General features: G+C 35.2%; 1 protein-coding gene across 1 annotated transcript in view; it reads left to right on the top strand.

Annotated features, from left to right (window-relative positions):
* Nucleotides 1-21,463, top strand: part of OFCC1 (orofacial cleft 1 candidate 1) — a 274,965-nt gene that overhangs the window by 145,178 nt on the left and 108,324 nt on the right. Inside the window, exon 14 of the mRNA XM_016138235.2 lies at nt 4,757-4,881. Coding sequence (XP_015993721.2) covers nt 4,757-4,881 — 125 coding nt within the window. The remainder of the gene's footprint in view (nt 1-4,756; nt 4,882-21,463) is intronic.

A 21,463-nucleotide genomic window follows, 5' to 3' on the forward strand; every position in this document is an offset into this window, starting at 1 on the left:
GAACCATTTGCTGGGAAGAAAAAAAGATCACATTTTTTATACATATTATGTATTAGATACTTTTATGTATACTCTTTGGGAAAATAGAGAAAGGATATGCCCATGAGACTTCTAGGATATTATGTATCTAATCTTAGCCTTTTAAATATTTGTGTAAAATTCTCATACCAATTGGGCTTAAACTTCGTGATTATAAAAAACGGCTAAAGTAGGTAAGGTGAGAAAAAAACACAATCACCTAGAAAACCCCCAAAGTTTTTTCTATATTTTCCGAGTTTACACATTCAATTAAGAAGTTCTCTTTTTCATTTTATTTTTAATATTATATTCCTAAAGTTGAGTCAATTGCTTGGGAGAGTAAGTTATTCCCTGGGGGTCAGGCACTTTGGGAAGGTGTCTTAAATTTGACTTTCTTCAGGAAGCAGCTTGTGCCTGTCGGGAATATGTCTCAGTAACATGATTGTTGTGGAAAGACAAAGCCAAAAGTTACAAGCGACTCAAGTTACAAGCGGCTGAGTACTGTGGACAAGCAGGGTTAAAACACTTACTAAATCTACATCTGAGACTCCTATTCCAATTTAAGTGTTTTCCTTTTTATTTCTTCTTATGGTATTAGGACTTAATGTGTATCTTCAACTGATATTAAAAACTCTAACCTATACAATTCATAGGGTGGCTGTGGGAAAATAAAGTTAATGTCGAACTTCACATGTGAAGTATCAGTTTTTCAAATAACAGATGACCAGAGAACAATTGGAATTTGTGGTCTTAAATGGCCAGAAATACTAATTGTTCTCCAGAGGGCAGAAACAGAAGCCAGGGTGTTAGTTAATTAAGGGGTCTTTTCAGGTACATCACGAGCTACACAGCCAGTGATACCTCTGGGTACTGCTAATGGAAAGCCTGTTCTGAAAAATTATCTGGTAAACACATCAGACATGAATTAAAGAAAGAAGAAATAATATTCTTACTGAATAGTCTCAGGATTTAGGCTGGATTTAATTTGGAGCAATGCTTTTTTTTTTTTTTTTTGGATCATAATAATAGCGCTGATGGAATCGAACATGATGTCATATTTATTTGCTTTGATACTTCAGATGCACCTGGTGTTTGTTGTTGTTATCTGTGACTTGCTATTCTGTGATCTTATTAACACAAGCCTCTCAGCAGAGTACCTTCACCCCAAACCTTCCTCTTCTGCCGTCTTAAAAAATGGTGCATGTCACTTGGGCAGGCATTAAAGCGTCCGTACTGCTTACGTCTGATCTTCCCAGGGTAGTTCAAAAGCATTCGTAATCCTCAGGATTCAGCCCTTTATTCACTATTTCCTCTTTCTAAGGCTCTCTCTTTTGATGAAACAATCCCCTTGCTCTTCATCTGGCCAGATGGGCAGATGAACAGTGCTCCTTAGAGCCCCGCACAAAGATCCTGTAAGGACTTTGGAGGGAAAAATGCTGCTGCTAAGTGGAGCTTAATTGTGCTAGCACCATAATGCTTTTCCACTGCACCATCATTGGCCTATGAACTGCAAACTCTCTTTCTCCACACAAAGACTTGCCCTCTCATTGATCCCATCATTATCACCATTCTCCATTAACCAATTGTTCTATGGAATCAATTAGGGCTATGGGACAAAAAATTATTTAAACAACATGTTAGGAACCCTAGGAGTTGCTTCCTACCATGTAACACAATTAAACAGCCTTATCATGTCATGAGGCAGACAACTTTGAGACTAAATATGTATTTTCTCCCTACAATATTTCCAACTTCATAGAAATGTCGTAATAAATGTACAAGGAAGAATGTTGAATATTTCATTGATTAATATTGATTAACTAAACAATGCATTGTGCCAGATGCTACTTATACACTTAATATTCTATATCATTATAAGTGCTATCCTTCCCACTTCCAGAAAATTTTTGTAAGCTGTTATCTCAGTTTATCTCCATAAAAATTCTATTCTGTGCAGGACAAATACTATCTTCATTTTTCAGGTTAAAAAAAAAAAAAACACCTTAAATTCATGAACTTTAAATAATCTAAGTTTTAAAATTACTGAAAAGGCTTAGCTGAATGTCTTCTGACCATCCCTTATTGCCCCCTTTCACTATATAACACTTTACACTTTAGTTTTTGAAAGAGTGCTAATTCATCATTTCCTAACCAATTTTGTACTTGAATGGCAACCCTCATAAGCCAAATTTTTAGTTCGTCAACTTGAAAATCATCATCTGAGTTTTATCAGCTTACATTTAAATATCTCTTGTTGATTTCTGCAATGGGTCGGAATATGAGTAACCACACATATAACATAAAATGTGACATTCTAGAACAAATTTGCACCACCAAATTCTTTTTTAGAGCATAAAAATTCATCTTTCTAGAGATATTGCTATTGAAAGAATCTCTCTTTTTTTTAATGATGATTTTGTTTGGGTTCAAGGTACAGACAGGAATTAGAGTTGTAATGTAAAGGGAATCTATTTTCTGTCTTTTAAATGTTGATAATATCCTAGTTAAAACATTATTTCTCAAGTATAGATTCAAGATATAAATTTGTGGTTGGCAGATTGTTTTGATTCCTCCATGTGAATAAACTCACACACCCTGGTACTTACTTGAGAATTTCCCTGCACATATTTACTTCCGTTTTGGATTTAAAACTCATATTTTTGTGTGTCTTTGTTCCTCTTTGAGCTCATTTCTTTGGATATAAACTATTTTCCATGATTTTATATATTTCAAAACATCTATTTGAAGGCATTTTTAACACATTTACTTAGATGTTCTTTAAAGGAAATCCAAAGATTCAGAAAATTTTTCTCTTTTTAGAATTCATAGGTGTTTTCTTTGTAATTTAGCAACTGGAGATAAAATTCATTGTTCTTATTGTAATGTAAATACTTAACAAAAAATTTCTAATAACTATTTCTTGAGTGTCTACTATGTGTTTGTTACTATGTTAGGTACTGTAAAAGACAGAGAGAAATATACTACATCCCATTTCCACTATAAATTTAGTTGAATAATTGAGATAGATATTCGTAGATTAACCAAACACAAAGCAATTTAATGCAATCTATCATTAAAAACCTGTACTTTAACAAACCAAGCACTTTGGTCAGTAAAACAAATGTATGATGTAATTTTGGTGGCAATTTCTACTTCTTATCAAGTGAGGCTGAATAAAGTATCTAAGAAACTCATGAAGAAATGCCATCAAATTTAAAATTCAAATAATGATGAAAACATATTTTAAGCAGTCTAGTAAATTATGCAAATCAAATATATTTAGTTGGGACAATTCAAAGCTCTCATTTTTAAAGGAATTTTGGCAATCTTTAATTTACTCAGGAATAGAGTAATTAGAAATACCAACATTAAATACTTTGATTAAAAATACAGATTGTTTTACCAACTATATAGATGTCTTACCAATGTACTGTATACTTGAAAGTAATTAAATCAGTTAAAGAAATATCTTTATTGGTACAGGAGCTATAGAGGCTGAGAAAGATAAAAAGGACCACAACAAAAGGTGCCTTAAATTGATGGTTGCCATAACCGGATTTTGTTTTTAAGGTTATAAAAACAATTTTATAATAAAGAAATGAGTTGAGTTCACTAGAGGTTTGATGACACACTTACTTCCCTTGAGTTTCACTCTAAGGTTTTCCTGTGAATCCAAAGCAACATTTTGCAATTTCAAAATATTTCAGCTTAGAGTTGTGATGAAAAAAACTTGTATAAACTGGTATCAAGGAATTCCAGGCAATTAGCCTCTTATAAATGATACTTAAAAACATCTGAGAAGAGTATAAAGAAAGGGATAGGATTGTTTTAACACAACTACCTTATAAATACAAGTCATGCTTAATTTTCTTCTTCTGTGGGCTAATGTTCTTTAAGTGACTTTTTGCAGCAGCATTTTGTAATAAAAGTTTACAGGAGACCTTAATATATAAACAGTTAAAAACTGAACTTTTTTAGTGGAAGAGAGAAGAGCTTAGTTAGGTTAGCTCCTCTCTCTTCCCACTTCCCACCATAATAGGACTCCTAGTGGAACTATAGGGCTCAGTTTCTCCAATGGGACAATGTGTTTGCTGGACCCATCATCATGGACCATGTAATTCTCTCAAGTTCTAGTAAATTATCTCTACAGACATTGTGTGGTCCTGAGTTTAAATCTATGTCATCGGGAGTCACAGGTTGTGGAACCCAGGAACTTTGGCAACAATGTTAGAATAAAGTGCCCGGCTGAAGCAGAGATCAGAGGTGAACACAGAGTACTGGTGGCCGTAGATTCTTTGGCTCCCATGTTTCTGAAATCCAGCTGCCTTTCTGCCTTTTCCATAAGCTGGTAGTTCAAACCTTTCTTCAAGTTCCTTTTTGCTGAAAGCAAGTTCAAGCTGAAATTTCTTTATTTGTAACCAATAGTCCTGACTTAATACAAATACCATGACCATGTTTCTTAAAAAAAAAAAAAAATTATAACAACATTTATGAAGCTGTTTCATGTGAGATAATACAAAATGTGAACATGACATAATCTGCAATTATAGATGAGAATTTAATGAGAGAATCTGGAATGTAAAGCAATAAGTTCAATGCAAAAACCATGTCAAACTATGTTTCTGTATGATCAATGATTCTTTGTCATTCTGGAGAAAGTATAACTGAAACTAGGTAAACTTCTTATCTGTTATCTGCTGAAACATTCTAATTTTTCCATTTCTTAAATTTCTGATAGGGAGAAAGTCTGAATGATTATTCTTTGAAGGAAAAAACAGCTGTTTGGAGGACTGGAGAAATTGAAGATAATTCACAGGATGTATCTTACTTGGAGGAACTGGAAAAACACAGATTTTCAGTTTGGTGAGTACCTATAGCTTGTCTTTCTATTTTTAAAGTTTACATTGATTATATTCAAGAAGTCTTTACTCACTCTATTCTTTGACTGTTCATTTATTCAACAAATATTAATTGCCTATTACGGGCTATACAATATGTGTCTTGACTTGGGGAAGTTCATAGTCCAATGAAGTAAATGAATGTTTAAAAATATTAATGTGATGTAATAACACTATTTTTGTAAATGGACACATTGCCACATATACACATAGAGAAAATATTGGCCAAGTTTGCTTGAGAATGAGGAAGAGTTCTCAGAAAGAGTTTGAGCCAAATCTTGGGGAGAAGACTTCAGTAGAGAAATGGTAAAAATTTGGTGTGGGCAGTGTCCAGAGACGGAATTACAAGGATGACTGGGGTTAAAAAATTCTACAAAGCTTAGTTCATTTGAGATTTAAGCAGATCATAGTTACTGCTCTCTCTACCTGTTGGTGTATATACAGATATAACTGTCTATGCAAGCATACATATAACAAATATGAAAAAATATGTGAAAGAGCAAACAGTGGAGTTTCTCAGAGGTAATGATTACAGAATCTTGCAATTTTTGGGTTCATCAAAGGTGGGAGAAGGAATAAGAGTGAGTGACATGTGGAGTAACTCAGAAAGGAGAAGAGACAGAGTAGCTAGTCAAAGTTGTCTGAAACCACTGCCTCCTTACCTACCTCAAGATTCATACCCTAAATGGTTTTCCCACTGGATACTTATCTGCCTTATTACTTGGTTCCCAAAGAATTTTCTTTTATTCTTCCATCCTAAAACCACCATTGAGAAGACATGATATCAGCTCAAGTTTTCTTTATTCAGTAACATTTTTCTGCAGTCCTACTGGTTTTTGCTTAAATTTAAAAGCCTAAATATTTTCACCAATGCTTTTCTGTAGCAGCCGAAGTGTAGTCTCCAGGCTAAACACTGAATTGTTCTCTGGATCAAGAGATATAAGTCTGTGCTTAAGGAACGTCAGGCAGGAAGAGTAGCCAAAGAGCCCAGAAGACATGAAATATGCATTCCTCTTCTAGAAAGGAAAAAATATACAGTAAATGCAATTTTCAAGTAAAAAAAAGAAAAGACAACATCCCTGAACAAGTACACACTAAATTTCATTCAGTAAAATAACTACCCGAGCAGATACCAGGTACCGACTATGGTGTGCCAATGAGAGAGATGAAGCTTCTGTTCAGTCATGTACTAAGTCTTGATCCCTTTTCCAAGTTCTCCTGGACTGGGGAAGCACTCAATTAAGCTCTCAGGCTCCCAGATTCTCCGTTTGTCCCTGGTACCTTGTAGGTTTTCTCTGATGACTCAGCTCTCTGTTGGCCTCCCTACCTCTGTTGAGGTGATCTTTCAGAGTCCAGTGTATGCAATTTCACAGTGTCATTATTATTTTACAAACAGAATCAAAAAGTTTAAGAGTTTCTCAGAGCTCCGTTTCTGATAGATCCTTTAAAATGCAACTCTAAAGCATTATTCTTTTAGTAAGCTTTTTTCCTTATGCTCTAAGTCAAGTCCAGGGATTGGCAAGTAGAGTTCCCAGGCAAAATTCCATCCTCCATTTTTCTTAGTAAAAACAGTTTAAATGGAACTCAGACACACTCACTTGGTTACATATTGTCTTTGGCTGTTTTCCCCCAGAATTAAGTTAAAGCAAAAAACAAACAAACAAACAAACAAAAACAAACACAGCCTACAAAGTCTAGAATATTTACTGTTTAGATCTTTACCAAGTAAGTATGCTCATCCTTGCTCTATACAGATTTAAGATGCCTCTCTGTTTTTCTCTCATGACACACATTATCTTAAAGATGCTTACATGCTTATCTCCTTCACTGAGCCATGTTTCTCGCATGTTTTGGTTTTTTATTGCTGCACGATGAATCACTGAAGGCTTAGTGGCTTTAAACAACTGTCTCATTTGCTCACAATTATATGGGTTGGAAATTCAGGCAGGACACATTATGGAAAGCTTGTCTCTGCTCCACCACGTTTGAGGCTTCAGCTGAGACTGCTCACATAACTGGGTCTTGCTGGGTTGCCTTACTTGGGACTGTAGATCTGGGGCCTCAGTTTTTGCTCTCAATTTAGATCCTCACTTTTCCACATGTGCCTCTCTCTGCTGATGCTTGGGCTTCCTCACAGCATGGTTCCAAGTAGCATCCTTTCAAGAAGAGAGGGTGGAAGATGCAGGTATCTCAAGGGCAAGCCTTCAAAGTTACACAGTGACTTCTTCCATATTTTGTTGGTCAAAGTAAGTCACAGGGCCAGAGAGGGGAAGAATAGACTCCACCTCTTGATGTCAGAGTAGAAATGTGACCTTGCTAAAGAGCATGTTGGGATAAAATATATTGTCCGGCCATCTTTAGAAACAACCTACTGCATTTTTCTTCATTCATTTTTGTGTGCACAGCTTTTAGCATAGGGTTCAACAAATATTTGTCAAACAAAACAAACAAGCTAAAAGAAATGAAAGACTGTAGGCTTTATAGATAGACCCAAGTATGAATTCTGGTTTTGCCAGTGATCTATAACCTTGAATAATTTGCTTAAACTCTCTTAGGCTGCTTTGGCCTGTATCAAACTGAAATAATAATATCTATATCATGAAAATTGAGAGATAATGCATATAAGATAGCCTGTACAGCGATTGGTAGATGTACATTTTAATGAAGGCAACCAATAATATTCACATCAACATATTACATTTTAAGGTAAATGTCTTTTTCAAAGGTTAAAATAGAGAGCATAGGTCACCCTAGAATGATTTCTCACTTTTTGTTCTTCTAACACATCAAGCTCTATCACATCAGGGCTTTCACACGTGATGTCTCCTTTGTCTGGAATGTTCTCTCAGTTCTCTCAGTAGTATGTTTGGCTGCACATATTGTTGGTCTCAGCATCAGTTTCACCTCCCCAGAGAGTCTTTTCCTAATTATCCTACATAAAGTAGTACCCAGTTCTGATTATTTACTTTCTCATCACCTTGCTTATTTATTTTAAAATACTTATCACAATTTAAGTTGCTTTCATATTTATTTTATTTATTTGCTTATTTCTGTGTTCTCTCACTAAACAAAAGCAATAGGCAGGCTTGTCTGCTCACTCCTGAGTCTGTGAGCCCTAACTACAGAATCCTGATCCTGATTTATAATAAGCAATCAGTAAATATTTATTGAATTATTGAATAAAAGGACAAACGAGTGATCAGTCAGCTTCTCTCTCTTTCTCTCTCTCTCTCTCTGCCCAACCCCCTTGACTGTCATACATATTTATTTACTTCCACTCTCTTACTTCTCTTGAGATTGCTACCATTTAAAAAAAGTAATATAGGATAATTAACCACTGTAAACATTTCTTTTTAAACCAGATTTGAGGATATGGGGGCTGCTGAGACCTCTATAAACTTGTTTTAAATGCTCTGACATACAATCTGAACAATTTCCTTGATGTTTTATTAGAGCTGGTAAATCATTTATTGGGGCAGCCTTTACCTAAATCCTCCTCAAATTCCCATAAAATGCATTTAACACAGAATACTGTACTACTCAGCTTCAAAGATTTATATGAGTGTGGGAACTATGTGCTCCAGTGCAGCAAACTTAAATGCATGCATTTTCTTTCTCTCTTATTTGTTCTATCTCTCCTTACTCCCTACCCATCCATACCTCATTTGAACATATTGATTTTGGAAAATTTGGTAGATTGTTAAATTTCAGTAAGTCACAGATTTCAATTTTAAAAAATGCATAGGACTTCTAGCTAGTCTAATGTAAGTTTATCTCATTTGCAGCTGCCAATTATCTTTTCAAAAGCTCCCAAAATATAATTTTTAGACTGTTACATTTTCTCAACAAGAAAGATATCCTACTGAATTGCCTCTGAGTGTGTGAAAGAGAACACTATTCCAGATCCACTCTCTCTCGCGCGGGCCTGCTGCCAACAGTGTCATGTGATCAGAGGCAAGAGTCCTCTTGGCTGTTCCTGGTAGGGTTTGCATCACAACTATCTTTTCTGAGCCACAGGATGTTTACATTTTTCCTTTGAAATATATGATAGTGTAATAGAATGGCTATTACTTATATTTTAGATAACATGAGCTCTCCAAGATATGCTTCGATACTTTCGTGGTAGATGCTTTATTTTCGTTATCACTCTTTTGGGTGCACAGTGTTTGGCTCTGTCTATTATAAGTTCCTGTTATGCCCTGTACATCTTCTTTGTGCCTTTCAACACATGGTGATTAGGTGTTTGACAGTACCCCTTCTCCATTAGACTGTACATTTAATAAATTTAATAGGGGTGGAGAATAAGTCAGTCTTTCTGGCCTATCTATATGATTGATAAATTGCTAACACTTAATAAATATTTATTAATACATGAAAAATGAGGGTAAAATAAGAATATTGACATTTCCAGAAGAAAGAGCTGGAGAAAAAAAATCAATGGCATAAAATTTAAACCTAGGTGTCCTGGGCCTATGGTGGCTATTGTTTCTACCTATTGAGCTTGTTTCCTCACGAAGAATTCTTTCGGCACATATCCACTTTTCTGATGAAAGACTCCCCCACCCATACATACATAGGTACCTACATACCCCCAAGGGTTTGGACTGTTATGTGTATTACATTTTTATGACCACTATGATTGGTTCAGAGCTGGACACTTGATCTGAACCAGGCTGCCCAAGCCATTTTCTAGGATTTTACATTTTGTTACTTGGCAATAGAAATTCTTTCTCCTCTCTACAGTCTTGAGCTGAAATGATTTAAGGTTGATACCCCCTGTGGCGATGGCCACCCTTTTACCAGCCCTACTCCCTCTACCTCCTCCTGTTAATATTTGTCATTTACAGCCTATTTGAAACAAATAGATATAGGAGCCTCATTGCTGCTTTTTAGGTGACACATATATTCTGTTCCATACAAAGGAAAACTAATAAAAGGTGCATCAGGGAGACTACCTCAAATTCACATTAATGACGAATCTATATGGGTAAAATTATATGCGTACATGAGAACATGTATTTCACTTCGAAACAGACATTATCCATTGGGAAATTTTAATTTTATTTATTTTTCTATGAAGGAAAAGACTTCAGTGAGAAAATTTACAATGTCCATTTAGTTAATTACATAAATAACCACTCATTTGCCTGGGTAAACAGAGCTATAAAATCTCATTGTCTGTGCAATGAATTGGGTTCCCTGCTTTCTAATGCAGCACCTTAATCTTTGCACAGTGATTTCTCCAAAGAAGTAAGCTAGATTATGTGTTAAATTCCTCTGGAAGTAGTGCTAATGACTGCTTAAAGACACTAGATATCGCTCCAGTGGTTTAAAGAAGTTAACACAGTTTTCAGAGGTATCTAACTCCCAATTGGGGAGAAGATTCAGTAACAAGACAATCTTAAAATGTTTCCACTACTATTCAAATACGACTGGATGGGTAAGTGGTTAGGGACCAGAGAATCACACACTTTGGGAGCTGAAAGGGATCTTGGGGATTATTTAGTTTAGCCCTGTCAGTTTATACAAGTGTAAAACTGAGACCTATAGAAGTTAAGGGACTTGCCTGAGGGTCATATAGCTAATAAGTAATGGAAATGGGTCTAGAACCCACTTTCTTTTCATCTGAATCCAGTCCTGATTATAAAAAATAAATTCTTCCTAGAACTCAGCTAGTTGCATTATAGTCTGCTGTTTCTATCAATTGCAAGCTGCTTTGACATTTAGCAATACATTGATGAGGAAGTGCTGATTCTTGGGAAAATGCACATAGTGGATTAATATGCTTCCTCCCGCCATGGGGGTGGGGAGTGCGCAGCTGCGAAGATGTTTGCAAAATGCACATGTTGCTGGCCACACAGAGTGAGATCTTTGTGTGTTCTCAGCCAGTAATTTATGAGGCTGACCTGAATTTGTTGCTTAGGGAAGGTATGAGTTAACTATAAACATCATAACAGGAAAGTTATTCTTTAATAAAATGATACACTTTTCTTTTTATAACACACATGTGATTTGACATTGAAATAAAATGCAGATGCTACTTTGATTGGCGTATTCCCTATTGTGCTTTTCCAAAACACCTTCACATATGGTCTGCCTCATTCCTGAGAAATGACTTGTTGTTTATGTCATACAAACAGAACAGATTGATTTTACAGTGAGTAAGGAGGATGATGAATTGTACGTTGGAGAGAAATCCTTGTCTCGGTAATCTAAACACTTGAAAATAAATGTTGCCTTTTAGAAAACGCTCTCATGATACACCCAAGATGCCTTCATTTCATCCCCTCTTTCTAGGGGTTAAATAGATATACACATGCAATCTCAGAAAACAAGAAAGGTAGTTATGATAACCTCAAGATACAATTTTTCTTTTCACCATTTAAACATCTCCTGTGACGTAACAGGTTGAAAAAATAATGGAATTGTCCCAAAAAACCAACCCTGAATATCTAGTACTTCAATATTGTATCTGTACTATGACTAGAAGTCTCATCTTGATAAAAGAGTAGTACTATTTCTTTATTTCTCAAGTGAATTTTAAATGTAAAAATCTTATGCTCAGAAGCTTTCTTACGGATCTTCAACTTTTATCTCTTCCAGATTATTCTGCACAATACAGAGAAAATGATGTTCTGTTCTCACTCCTCTAACAATAGTCTAACCATGTCTATTTTTGCAGAATTTTACAGTTTGTAAATCTCTTAATCTTGTTCCCATTCCTTCCTTTTTCATTTGGTGCTCACAGCAGCTTTGTGATATGATAGTATTAACCCATTTTATAGATTATATAATGAAAATCCAGAGAGACTAGATTTTTTTTTTTTAGCAACACTTAACTCATTTGTCTGTATCCCTATCCAGTTCTCTTTCCACTATAGCACATCACCTCCCTGTCTAGCCTGAGATGAACATGTAGACTGAAGTTTTTGCATTTTGTGGCTTTTAAAAATGTAACATTTTAAAGTATATTTTTAATGAATGTCTCACAGAGTTAGATGGATATGAGGTAAAGATAAAATGCCATGGAGGAAGAAAACTAAGTCAGTTCTAGAATGACCCATCAGGGCAAAACCTCTGTGGAAGAATATTTCTGACAATCATTTATCAATGATCCACATACAAGTAGGTATTTACGGACTGATGTCTTTATCTTATTAGGTATGGTTAAAGCATGACTATCTATTTCTCCTGAGAAAGAACAAATCTTAGTGACTAAGAATACAGGCTCTGGGCCACAATACCTAAACTTAAACAAGTTAATTTCATGAGTTACCAGTTGGGTAAACTTAGACAAGTTTCTCAAACTCTTTGTACCTCAGTTTCTGTAAAAATAGTCATCTGTAAAATGGAGCTAATAGTACCTGCCTTATTTTAGTGAGTTCAAATATGTATGTAAAGCAAAAAAAGTATTAGTGTAAATGCTCATAGCACATATAGCATATAGTAAATGCTCAGTAAATGGTAGCTATTATTACTAACTGAGGCTCCCTTCTCTCTATTATCTCCACAACTATCTGCTTTTCAGCTTTATTTTACCTATTACAATATCAACCTGTTTGTTTTAGGGGAAACAATGAAAGTATTTACTATTAACTCAAAGATCTGCAGTGAGAAAATAGAATAAATGTTAAATAGTAGAAAAGAGATAATAGATGAATAAACACAGTGTGTTACTTTTCTATTGCTGTAAAAAAAATTACACTATCTTAGAAGCATAAAATAACATACTTATTAATCTTACGGTTTCCATGGATCAGGAGTCTGAGCATAGCTTAGTCGGTTCTCTGCCCAGGATCTTACAAAGCTGTCCTCAAGGTGTTGGCTGGGCTATATTTTCAACTGGAGGCCAAACTAGGGGAGAAATTCCCTTCAAGCTCATTCAAGTTGTTAGCAGAATTTATTTCTTTGTGGCTATATGAGGGACGGCCCCTGCTTTTTGTTGGCTGTTGCCAGGAGGCCACCTCCACTCACTTCCTAGAGGCCATATGTAGTTCCATGCAATGAGGGCTTTTACTTTATTAAGTCAAGACTTGCCTGGATCATCTCTAATTTGATGAACTCAGAATCAACCGATTTGAGAACTAATTACTTCTGCGAAATCCCTTCACTTTTGCCATTTTCTATGTACTAGAAGTAAGTCATCAGTTCTACCCGTACTCCTGGAGGAAATCATACAAAGTATGAACGCCAAGGGACAGGAATTGTGAGGGCTGGCTCATGTGGTCCTCATCTGCCTGTGCATATGGGAAGATGATTGAACAGGCTGCTGTTTGCAGTAGTACTAGGTAATTGGCTCTCCACCAGCAATAAAATGAATTTCTGCCTATGGAAGATTTCAATACCGTCTTTTCTTTAGTTGACATTTGCATCTGCTTCTTTCCTAAGTGTGGGCCTGAGGCTGATGTGACCTGTCAATGGTCGATCTCCCATGGCCCACTATGCTTTGTATGTTCCCTCCTTCCTCTCAGAAGACTTTTCAGTTTTACTCTACTGTCTTTATTACTTGATATGTGACTATTAATTGTACTTTTCTTTTTTAGTCTTTCTCCTGCCTCTACCTATTATGTCCTACACAAGTTGATCTGGGTTCAATTTTTATGAATAGTATTTTTCTCTCTGGGTTTTAAATTTCATGTCTACTTTTTACAGTGCTTGGTGCTTAAAGGTTATTTTCTAACAATGTTTCTCCCTGGTAATTTTTTTTTAATATGAGAAGCTATAAAAACTCTGATAAATGGTTCCATTTCCTGGACCCCACAGTCCACTAGATTCCCAGGCTGAAAATAAACAGCATAAAATCTTTTTCCTCATCTATGTCTACATAAGTAAAATGACAATGCAGAATTTACTTACCATTGACATATACTGGGCTAATTTAAGACTGTCACCCTTCTGATTTCTCTTATAATAAAAGCAGAGTTACACGTTGTGGTGGGCACTGTTGGTTGCACCACAATAGTCCTTCCTCTTTCCCGTCTTTCTGTCTTTCTAACTGGTGATGCTATGTCCAATGACTGAAAATGGTAGACGCTCTCCTATTCTATCATGCATTATGGGTGGTCATGGAGCCAGTTCTGGCCAATAAGATGTAGGAAGATACCAGCTTGAGCTTCTGCAGACATTTTATAGCATCAAAGGAAAAAAATAGAAGAGAAACCAATCCAGCATCTTGTTATGTTAAGCCATTGCTTATGACCTCTTTCTACCTGACCCAAGGTTTCTTTTAAATGCACTTTTTGTTTAATACTCTTGGATGACCATTCTGTTGCTTGTAGCTAAAAGCAATCTTACTGGGACAATGAAACTCTACAAATGTAGCCCTGACTAGTTGAGGAGCCAGTATTGTTTCTTTCATTTAGTATTTGTCATGTTGACATGGTACCCTAGATTCTATGCACATAATATCAGAATACTTTTTATTGTCTAGGATCCATCAAAGCATAGTATATAACTTTTAGTTTAGTACAATTTGGAAAATGGGCACAGTATGGTGCAAGAGATTCTTCCCCATGGATACCACTATGATTCAGTTGGGGAGGTGAAGAATGAGGTGAGTAGAATTAATTTAGCCAACTGTCTGGAAATCTAACATGACATCAGTGATAAGATTTAAATATCCAGGAGCTTCAGATTATGAGTCAGTCCAAATTCAAGCTGCATGATTTAAATGATGAAAGAGCAAAGCTGAGCATGAAGCAATGTAGAGATTTATTTGATGCAAAAAACTCAAATGACCAGTAAAATAGATAATGTTCTGTTGTAATAGTTTGCGAACAGCATCAAGAAAACAATTGAGTGAGTGTATTTGAGCTTCAGGCATTGTAAATTCTTTCACTCTCATATACTTTATGCCTTCTTTAATAAACTGGGGAGTCTTGGGCCAGCTTCATTGGTGACGGTAGGTGGTCATTCATTTCACAATCCACTAATTTTCATGATTATTCAGTATTTTATGTTACCTAAACTGCTTTGAATTTTGTCTTACTCAATTGTAATATGGCAATAGCTTATATGATTTCAGAATCATTAATTCAATTGGTGTTCTCAGCATAGGGGAGTTACACTTATCTCTTCAAATGCAAACAAAAACTTAAAGGCCTGAAATATGCTGATGGTATATACATTTTTTTTGAAATATATATCAGTGTCATCTGTTAACCTAATGTGTCTTGTTAAAAGATGCAGAGTGCATAGGAAATCCTTAGGAAGAAAAACAATTGACATCAATTATAGTCTAATTCTGCCATAAAGATACAAATATATATTTATCTTAAATTTATTTCTAGCTTAACAACTGAATCCTTACATTACATGAAACAAATAATAGTAAAATGACTTTAATATTTAAGATTTTTTAAAAAATATTTCCTTCATATGACATTTTATAGAGGTTTTGCAGAAATATACTAAAAGGACTCCTAGCACTATACTTCATCTCTCCATCCGAACTTTCTGCCATACCCCTCCATACCTAAAAATTTGATGCTCGTTAACAGCTTCCTTCAAAGTTGTCACACACAAAAAGCTGTGCTAATACTTTCGAGAATGAGCCACTTACTATATTTCAAGGCCACCCAATTTATTCTGAACTTTTTGACAGTTTGAAAGCTTTTTTCTAATATTGAATTGAAATCCATGTTTTTAAAAAAATTATTAGTACCAGTTAGATTTATTAAAATCACATGTAAAAAAAACTACTTACTTTTCAATTGATCCATTTCTTTCCTCTCTCTCCCCTTCCCTTCTTTCCTTCCTTCCTTCCTTCCTTCCTTCCTTCCTTCCTTCCTTCCTTCCTTCCTTCCTTCCTTTCCTTTCTCCCTCCCTCCCTTATCTTTCTTCTATCATCTATCATCTATCATCTATCCTTTTTTCTATCATCTATCTATATCTATCTATCTATTTATCTATCATCTTTTCATATGTCTATCTTAGGATTTAAATATTTGTTAAATATCGTTTAGATCAATTAGTTATCAGATTATCACATCTCAGTTTCAACATGCCTCTCAATCTTATTATCCAATCACGCCCTATAGTAATAAGGAATTTACCACTAAGTAAACAGAATTCTAAGTAGGTGCTCAAGAACTCAAGGATGTAGTTTTCACCTCATAGGACTCGAAAGAACAGAGCATATTCTTTTCACTTGTGGACTAAAAAATATCATGATATAGTCTGTTTATAGGTTTGGTAGACATCTAGTTCTCTTCTTCTAGGCATACAGAAGACTGCATTCTCCAGTCTCCTTTTCAATTGAGCAAATTAATTTGAATTCTTTTGGTCAACTGGTTAGGAGCAGAACGTGTGTATGTCCTTCTTATTTAAAGTATTTAATTGTTAGTGTGAGACCTACTCTCACCTTTCCACTGTATGGTGGCTATGGGGAGTCTCTGTGTAGACATGGTATTATGAACAGATTAAAGCAGCTTGTATCACAGAGTTCTCATATGGAGGAGAGCCACCTGGAACAACTGTCCTGTAGCAAGATTTGCATGAATAAAAAATAAACTTTTTGTTATGTTAAGTAATTGAGATATGGACTACCATAGCATAACCTAGTCTACTATAATATTCCCGAGGCTACCATAGTATAACCTAATAGAATGATCAATCCTAAAGATCTGCATTCCCTAGAAATTTCTAACTTTCTTGAGAAACTGTTTGGAAATCAATCATGAAGGGATGGATGTATGGGAGTTTGAGTCTCTTAGTGATGAGTGAGTCTATTCCAACTGCCATGTCTGTGCCTAATACATGGTCTTATTTAACCTTGAAAACATCAGGATGAAGTTGTTAATATGCTATCTACATTACAAATATTAAAACGATATAATTTGCTGTGGAAGAATTTTTTAATTGGGAAAATCCCAAAAGCTTTGGAATATATTATTCAAGAATGTGTGTTGCAGTGAGAGAGAAATAATGGCTATATATGATAGTCACATTCTTATATTAATCAATTATTAACTTCTCTATTCTTCCATCTAATGTATAACTTCAAAACAATCTTCCCTTATATATTTTGGAAAAACAGCAGTCATTTCACTTCTGTTCCCAAGTTGTTATCCATGGCAATACTTTTCCAAAACAATCATGCTCCTATCAGAGCTTCCCAGCTAGCTCCCTTTGAATTCCATTCACTCTGCTGCTGCCAGTCACCAAGTGGCTGTTTGAGATCACTGTATTGCTCGGTTGAGCTACTTTTGTGCTGGCCTTATTAAATGAGTAATCTGGTTCAGGCCACTCCTCTCTTCTCTTTACTGACCTTTTATAAATTCCCCATAATACAATCACAGAGGCTTACAAATATAATTGATTTACTAAAAAGTTGAGATAACTGAAGAGAATACAATATAGAAAAATCAATTAAAAGTTTGATGTTAAATATGTATTCTCAAAGTTCAAGGGGAAAAAAAAAACAACCTTTAAATTAAACCATCTACAGGAAATTTTTATGTAGATATTCCTCACTTCCTAATTGCCACCTTACTCATAAGGTCTGCCCTTTTTTTCTTTCTGAGAAAGTCTCCATAATCAACCTTCACAGTCTCCATTTTGCTCCCCTTTATGATAACCTCGCCTTCTGCATACGGAGTTTTTCCTTATAATAAGTCTCCTCTCCCCACCTGGCAAAACCATAGGCCTCCAAAAACCTCAGGAGGAAGTTTCCCAAAGAATGAGATAGAAGTCCAGTATGGGCTTGACCCTTATAAGTACAGTTTTTCTCTTTGGTCTCTGTCAGCTTGAGGTATCACTTTGTCTCCTGTTTTTATTTTTGTTTTTGTTTTTCCCCTGATATTCAGTGAGTAACTGGTTGTATTCAACATACACAAAACACATATGCATTCATCTCAAAGACAATGCAAATTTTTAGAAACAATCCTGTCTATGTTTACATTAAGAAAAAGAAACATTTTTTTCTAACTACAGTATAATTCTCACTAATTCCCTTCCCTCAAGGATGCCGGTAATTTGCAGTACTGAGCATGACAATTGTGGTTGCCAGAAGCAACTCTTCTTCTTCTTTTCAATTTAAGTCCCGGATTTCCTGGTTCTTGAGAAATGTGGGTCATTAGAGGGCCGGCTACTTGCTGATGACACTTTTTAATGTATCATCTCAAATTATAGCTTTTGTTTACCTGATGCTCAGGAACATTCCTAGGTAGGACATCTTTCTTGCTTCCCTATACAGACTATGGGCTAGAATTTTGGGCAAGAGATGTTGGTCTTCAAAGCCCCTTATGAATCTAGCATTAGTTTAAAAACAGTTATTGGCAAACTTCTGTTGTGTAGACAGAAACGAATATGTATGTTCTTCATATTTTTCTATTATTTCATGATAGTTCATAAAATTCTATAAATCATCAATGTGCATGAATTTTGGGTAAACATTAAATTTTCTGTTTGACCATAACAAGAGAACATCCTACCATCAATCCATTCCCTAAAGAAAAGTAACATTTTTGTCTTATTCCTCCTGATTCCCATACTTGTCATTAAATTTTCATTCTCTTTTTCACACTGTTTTGAATTTGAGATAGCAACTTGTCTGCCCCTGCCCTCCAAACCCATATCAGTTAAGTTTCTAAGCACTCTATATTCTTTCTGTGTAATATCCCTAGCAAACATCCCCTTTTTCGTTTTCATTTTCTTTTGCGTGTGTGTGTGTGCGTGCGCGCACATGCACACGTGTGTGCATGCGCGTATGGCAAAATTATTGTGGTTTTCTTTCTTCTAATCTCCTGATTTCCAGAAGCTCTATCTGATCCTGAATCCTAGCCACTAACCAAAAAGATGAATTTCTTGAAACAAATTTTTTTTATGCCTTCTCCTTGTTGTCAGTAATACATAACACTTATTCAGTGTTTCCTCTATATGACACTATTCTAACTGGTTTGCATGTATCATTTCTCAATCCCCCAATAACTCTATGACGTAGGCAATATTATTATCCCCATTTTACAGATGAAGAAACTGAGGCAAAGGTAGATTAGTGGATATTGTCATAGATTTGGTGAGTGCCTGAGCTGTGATTCATACCTATGCAGTTTGAACTCCACACCTGAATCACCATGCAGTGCTGCCTCCAGCTGCAAATGAAAATAAAATAAATGACTGCTTTAATGCAATCCTTCAATCCAGCAGATAGTTGATACTATGTTAGGACTACCTAGTGGGCATCATCTCCAAATGTCAGATAGGTACATTTCTTAGACATGGCCAATGAGTCATGTGGCATAAACCTGCCTAGGAGAAAAGCTATCTGCAGTAAGACATTTAGAACAGTGGGCTCTCCTACAAGTGCACAGGTGGAAGAGTTTTTTTTTTTTTTTTTTTCCTTTTTACTCCTTTGGAAGAAACATTTGTTACACTCTGTGGATCAAGAACAGGAGGATTGAACTCAGTAATAGTAGGTCTTAAATTTATTCTTATCTTGGATACCTTTCTGATTCTGGTTGATAGCAGCTTGAAATCAAGGGAATAAATTAAGAACAGTGATTCTCAGGACATTTTAAATTAAAGCTGTTTGGGGATTTATTGGGTCTCAGAAGTCTCCTCTAGATAATTCTGCATATGGATTTGGGATTAGAGATTGTCATTCTTATTTTTAGTTTGATCTGACCTTTCTACTTATGTGTGCTCCCTCTGGTTCTCCTCCCCGCCCCTTCCTCTCTCTTCCCAAATTTATCGATTTTAAATTTGCTCCTCAATACTTAGAGCAAATAATAGAATAAGCATTTTGAAACAAATAGCTAGGCTTGTTTTGGGGTTTTCCCCAAAACCGAGATGTAATTTAACCTTTTATTCTCCATATACCTCTGTAACTATTGTATCTATCCCTCTCAAACCATCCCACTTCACCTTTTCCATCCACAGATACTGTTAAACAATCTTTCTCTCTCTGCTCACCTGTTCTTTCTCCCTCTCAAGGACACACCATCCTCCCCCATCTTGTACTATTTAATATGTTTCATTGCTTCATCTTATTGCCTCTCTACATGCTACTTTATTTCTTCTTCTTTCACTTCTAAAACTGTCATCTTTTGAGCTGAAACCCAAATGTAAATACTTCCTGAGTTGTAGACCTTGATTGCCTGCCAGCTCCTTATTAGTCGTTCAAAGATAAAAGGTACCAACTTGAAGTCACCAATCTTCTCCATCAATCAGATGTTTCCCAACCTAAGAAACAGATTATTTTAGCAAATGGCCTCTATTGTATGCACTCTGAGGTTTGGAATCTCTTTCAATTTCCTCTATCCTTTCTTTTCTGTATTAAATCACTGATTTACTTGCAAAACATTTACTGGGTACCGACCATTGTGTTCAGTTCTAGATATACAAAGATGACTAAAATGGTTATTTTAACTAATGTAATGGTTATTTTAGCTATCAAACGTTATATGTTTGGTGTGTGTTCTTAAATTTTGTGTGTCCTTATAAAGCATGTACTGTTGATTTATATGGGTTTATTTTAAAGGTATTCGGCTGTAGATATGTTTTTTACTCAGCCCTATGTCTTAAAAATTGCTCAATGTTGTATAATATCCTAACAACTAATATAATGCATGTAATATTCTAACATTCTAATAGCTGTGTTCTATTTCATGATCATTTACTTTTTTTTTTTTTCATGGACCACTTCTATCCCACTCCAGAGACAACATAGAAGTAAATGTGTCACTTTCTGGTTCAATGTGAGAATTTCTCTGAGAAATATACTTAGGAGCAGGATTGCTGAGTTATAGTGTACAATTGTGCTTGTACCTGCAAGTCTCATATCCACCAAAAGCACATGAGAATTCTGTTTCTCTCAATTCCTTCTACATGTGGCATTATCCAATTTTCTTTTTTTTCTCAAATATGATCCATTTTAAGTGATATTTTGTTGTTTTACTTTCTCTAATTACAAATACATTTGAGTATTTCTTTCATATAGTTATTTTCATTTGAGTTTCTCCTGTGAATAGCTCGTTCACATACTTCATTTTTTTATTGAGTTTTCTGTATTTGTTAATTTTTGGAAATTTCTAATAAGTTCTAGACCTTGTTTCTAGATGATGTTAGATGTTGCCAATACTTTCTCTCAGTCAGTTATCTGTCATTTTCTCTGTTGGTCCTTGTTAAATTAAAATCCTTAAATGTAACATTATTGTAATTCATCGTTTTTTTTTTTTATTATGGTTTGTGGTTTTTTGTTTTTTGTTTTTGCCTCATGCTTAATAAACATTCTTCGGCACTGTAGATCACAACGATGTTCTCTTACATTTTCTCCTTCAACATTATAATTTACTATTTACATTAATATATCAATTCATTTGGAACTCACTTAACCCAATTTTATTTTTAATCCACATAGCAAACTTATTTTCACTTTTCTATCTGCTAAAGAGTATGTCTATTATTCACTACATAGATGGGGAAACTGAAGCTTGGATGTTTAAATAATTTGTCTTGTGACATGAGCAAGAGTCAGAGTTGTGATTCTCACATATATTTTTTAACCTCGAAGTTCATAAATGCATTTTCCTCTATACTTTCTATAT

Source organism: Rousettus aegyptiacus, unplaced genomic scaffold (assembly GCF_014176215.1).
Source record: "Rousettus aegyptiacus isolate mRouAeg1 unplaced genomic scaffold, mRouAeg1.p scaffold_m13_p_1, whole genome shotgun sequence".
NCBI lineage: Eukaryota > Metazoa > Chordata > Mammalia > Chiroptera > Pteropodidae > Rousettus > Rousettus aegyptiacus.